The sequence below is a fragment of the Drosophila guanche genome, unplaced genomic scaffold, assembly GCF_900245975.1.
Source record: "Drosophila guanche unplaced genomic scaffold, DGUA_6, whole genome shotgun sequence".
Taxonomy (NCBI): Eukaryota; Metazoa; Arthropoda; class Insecta; order Diptera; family Drosophilidae; genus Drosophila; species Drosophila guanche.
In genome coordinates this window covers 2175961-2181077 of record NW_022995757.1, presented here as the reverse complement: position 1 = coordinate 2181077, position 5117 = coordinate 2175961, and the positions used below count along the sequence as shown (strand labels likewise).

At 46.7% G+C, this 5117-nt stretch overlaps 1 protein-coding gene and 1 long non-coding RNA gene across 2 annotated transcripts; both read left to right on the top strand.

The window, feature by feature from the left end:
- Positions 1-779: 779 nt before the first annotated feature.
- Positions 780-2150, top strand: LOC117590446 (basic salivary proline-rich protein 3-like; the record flags this gene model as incomplete). Its single annotated transcript, XM_034283066.1, has 3 exons — positions 780-877; positions 1012-1952; positions 2020-2150. Coding segments are annotated over 3 exons (1170 nt in total), but the record flags the coding sequence as incomplete, so codon positions are not given.
- Positions 2151-3018: 868 nt separating this feature from the next.
- Positions 3019-4798, top strand: LOC117590248. The gene is made up of 3 exons (XR_004574274.1): positions 3019-3839; positions 3898-4020; positions 4667-4798. It is a non-coding gene; the product is annotated as an uncharacterized LOC117590248 (long non-coding RNA).
- Positions 4799-5117: the final 319 nt, after the last annotated feature.

The window sequence follows — 5117 nt, the reverse complement described above, 5'->3', positions numbered from 1 at the left end:
GGATAGACTCGCTATCATACGACTAGCGCGTTACCCCGCACGAAGCACTTCCGATACAACACCGATATATAAGCCTTCGACGGAATATTCACTGGACTACTCAGGTATACCTCCCACAGTCGCAATATCTGAAGGTTTCATGGAAACCAAAGATAGCCCAGATCGTGCCTCCACTTTTAAGACAGAGCCTACGATGCAATTAACGAAACATCCTACTACCAACTCTTCGGATACAGTGTCGATCTATGAGCCTTCGATGGAATATTTATTGGACTACACAGGCATATCTCCCGCAGACCCAGACGCAATATCTGAACCGTTTGAGGATTTCACAGACAGTCCAGATCGTGCTTCCGTTTTAGAGACACAGCCTATAATAAAGATAACGGGGTACCCGGAAATAAATCCTACGTATACTCCATCTGTATATAAGCCTTGGACGGAAAATTCATTGGACTACTCAGATGTATCTCTCGCAGACTTGGACGCTGACGCAATAGCTAAACCTTTCGAGACCTTCACAAATAGTTCAGATCGTGACTTCGTTTTAGATACACAGCCTACCAGCGAGTCTTCCGAGAAACTGTCGATGTATGAGCCTTCAATGATTAATTCATTGGACTACTCTGGAAGATCTCCCGCAGACGCAGACTCGATATCTGAGATATTATTGGATTCAGCAGAAAGTCCATATCGTGAACCAATGGTGCCGTCGAAAAAATACACTGATATCATTGAAATTACAAACAGGCTATTTGTCATCGATGACTTGTTAATAGCGGACACCACACAAAGCGGATTTCTCACGACCCGTTCAAATATTTATCTCAGTACTTCTGAAGAAAAACGTACGAAACCAGTTTCTTCATTCACTACGATCGCACATCCAAAGGATGGAGAATCTGGACAACCAGATTCAGCGGACGTAGAGCCTGGACAACCACCAGAAGATGGAAAATCTGGAGAGCCATCACCAGGGTCTGAACAACCTGGGGGACAACCACCAGGGTTATTCACTTCAATCAAACCACTAGAGGATGGACAGTCTATAGAACCACTACCAGAAGATGGAATATCTGGAGAACCCCTACCAGAAGATGGACAATCTGGTGTATCTGGTGGGGCCCCACCAGAGGATGGCCAATCTGGAGGCCCACCACCAGGGTCTGGCCAATCTGGTGGACCACCACCAGGGAGTGGCAAGCCTGGAAGACAGCCACCATTAACTAAGATCGATTTTCCAGAGGATTACCAATCTGGAGAACAACCACCAGAGGAGGGACAGTCTGGAGAACCACTTCCAGGAAAAGGACAAACTGGTGGACCTGGTGGGGCACCACCAGAGGATGGACTGCCTGGGGGACAACCACCAGGGTTATTCACTTCAATCAAACAACTAGAGGATGGACAGTCTATAGAACCACTACCAGAAGATGGAATATCTGGAGAACCACTACCAGAAGATGGACAATCTGGTGTATCTGGTGGGGCACCACCAGAGGATGGCCAATCTGGAGGCCCACCACCAGGGTCTGGCCAATCTGGTGGACCACCACCAGGGAGTGGCAAGCCTGGAAGACAGCCACCATTAACTAAGATCGATTTTCCAGAGGATTACCAATCTGGAGAACAACCACCAGAGGAGGGACAGTCTGGAGAACCACTTCCAGGAAAAGGACAAACTGGTGGACCTGGTGGGGCACCACCAGAGGATGGACTGCCTGGGGGACAACCACCAGGGTTATTCACTTCAATCAAACAACTAGAGGATGGACAGTCTATAGAACCACTACCAGAAGATGGAATATCTGGAGAACCACTACCAGAAGATGGACAATCTGGTGTATCACCACCCCGTGGTGGTCTCCTACCGGTTAGACCTCCGGGTGGTGGTCCCAGACCGGTTAGACCACCTGGTGGTGGTCCCTCACCGTTCGGACCTTCTGTCGGTGGTAATTGATTCTAGCTAAAAGGTCTCCTAATGGTTAGACCTCTTGTTGGTGGTCTCCTCCCTGTCAGACCTCTTGGTGAAGGTCCTTTTCCTGTTTCTGGTGGACCTGCTGGAGCACCCCCAGAGCATGGACAGCCTGGAGGACCACCACAGGAATTATTCTCTTCGATCAAACCACCAGGGGATGGACAATCTATAGAACCACTACCAGAGGATGGACCATCTGGTTTACCTGGTGGGGCAGCACCAGAGGATGGACAGCCTGGAGGATCACCACCGGAGTCGTTGTCTACGATCGAACCACCAGAGGATGGACAATCTGGAGGGCAACCACCAGGAAATGGACAATCTGGAGGACCTGGTGGTGCAACACCAGAGGATGGACAGCCAGGAGGATCACCACCGGAGTCGTTCTCTACGATCGAACCACCAGAGGATGGACAATCTGGAGGGCAACCACCAGGAAATGGACAATCTGGTGGACCTGATGGTGCACCATCAGAGGAAGGACAATTTGTAGGACCGCCTCCAGGAAGTGGGCAACCTGGGGAACAACCACCAGGGTTATTCACCACGATCGAACCACCAGCGGATGGAAATTCTGGTGGACCGCCTCCAGGAAGTGAGCAACCTGGGGGACAACCACCAGGGTTATTCACCACGATCGAACCATCAGAGGATGGAAATTCTGGTGGACCGCCTCCAGGAAGTGGGCAACCTGGGGAACAACCACCAGGGTTATTCACCACGATCGAACGACCAGCGGATGGAAATTCGGGTGGACCGCCTCCAGGAAGTGAGCAACCTGGGGGACAACCAACAGGGTTATTCACCACGTTCGAACCACTAGAGGATGGAAATTCTGGTGGACCGCCTCCAGGGAGTGTGCAACCTGGGGGACAATCACCAGGGTTATTCACCACGATCGAACCACCAGAGGATGGAAATTCGGGTGGACCGCCTCCAGGAAGTGAGCAACCTGGGGGACAACCACCAGGGTTATTCACCACGTAGCTTGGTGGTCTCCTACCTTTTTCTGGTGGACCGCCTCCAGGAAGTGAGCAACCTGGGGGACAATCACCAGGGTTATTCACCACGATCGAACCACCAGCGGATGGAAATTCGGGTGGACCGCCTCCAGGAAGTGAGCAACCTGGGGGACAACCACCAGGGTTATTCACCACGATCGAACCACCAGAGGATGGAAATTCTGGTGGACCGCCTCCAGGAAGTGAGCAACCTGGGGGACAACCACCAGGGTTATTCACCACGATCGAACCACCAGAGGATGGAAATTCTGGTGGACCGCCTCCAGGAAGTGAGCAACCTGGGGGACAACCAACAGGGCTATTCACCACGATCGAACCACCAGTGGCTGGCCAAACAGTGGAGTTGCTCCCAGTCTCAGCCGATGCCACAGAAACAGGAATCTTTGTTTCTGATTCAATGAATTTACTCAGTACTTCTGAAGGAAAACATTCAAGGCCGGATTCTTTAGACAAATCATTAACTACGATAGTATCACCAGAGGATGGACAACCTGGATTACCTGGGGGATCCCCATCAATCGCAGTTAATCCTACGGAAAGAGGAATCCATCCGTCCGATGTATTTCAGTTACTCACTACGTCTGAAGAAAGACGTACGACAACGGATTCTTTAGAGTCATCATTCACCACCAACGAACCAACAGAGGATGGGAAAACTGGAGGACATGCACCAGGGGGCGGCCCACCAGGAGGATCACCACTGGAGAAAACAACCGCTGAAATTTCGACAATTTCGCAAATGCAAAGCACAATCAAACCACACAACAATTATGGAACAACAAATAGATATAAACTTAGACCACCACTCAGGATTTGTTATGATGTCAAATATAGACATAGTAAGTAGCTTAATAATCTCTTTGTAAACACTATATTAATGGAATCATTCCTTTTCAGAACGTACGTACATAAACAGCATTAGACTCGATTTTTGCTTAAATGATTATATAATTTCAGCGCAATGTCAAAGAAAAAACAGAAGGTTCACGGTTTCCAAACGTTGCAGTATCTTGTAAAGAAGTACGTTATACTAGTATCTATTCTTAAATGAATTTAAAGTGAAATTTTGAGTTTAAGGCCCAGTGTGCTAAATCAGTTATTATTTTTCCATGCAAACGATAAAAAATCAACATGGATTTTTCTTCGACTGAAAATGTCGCAGTTGAGTGCCATATCAACGGAAAATATACCAAGAAACCAGCCAATAAAAAACCAAAATACCGAAGCGAAAAAATAAATATATCTATCTTCTGTCGACAGAAAGAAGTAACAAGAAACAAAACTTAAATTGTTAACGGATTTCATTTTCTAAACAACACACAAAACAGTGTCACAGAGAGCACTTGGTCATACTGGGCACAGAGCGAAATGTCGCAGGAAAATTTAGATACTGGGCGTAATCATTGAAAATATGGTTTAAGGAGTTGGCATCCCATTCAAATTCTTCGTTAATGTGTAGCCATTTGTGGTAACTTGGAATATAGAAGCTATTTTTTGTTCTCTTATTGCTTAATCCTTTTTTGTATGCAATTTCATAAGGAGGAGTCCTTAATTAATCCGATAAAACTATATGCACAGTGCTGAGAGTCCAATCCCATTCCAATAAGCTGCCTCTTTTGTAGCGGACATCAAACTACACCTTGACTCATCCACTTTATGTTTTCAGGATCACATATGTCATCATCCCTCAGTCGATACCAGAAGGCAGCAACTCGCTTGGGAACTGGATGTAAAGGCGCCTCGTCCATCTTGGAATACATTTGTTCAAAAATGTCAATTGCAGCAACATGTTTTATTATAGAACTGATAAAATACTTGAACTGATAAACAATTGATAGAATTAAGTCTATTAGGTATCCCATCAACTCCAACTAACACGGCTAGACATTGATTATTGACACTTACAAGCGAATTAGATAAAAGAGATTTCATGAGAAGTGCAAAATAAGGGTCAAAAAGTGCTTTATGCAACCAAAAATGCTACAATTGGGACGCTCAAGCGAATGCTGCAAGAGAGAGTGCCCAAGAATAGGCCCAGCACTGGTCCCAATTTAGATACATGTGTATGTGTGTGCTACTTAATTTGTACATCCGTTTTAAGAGGAGCCAATCAAATG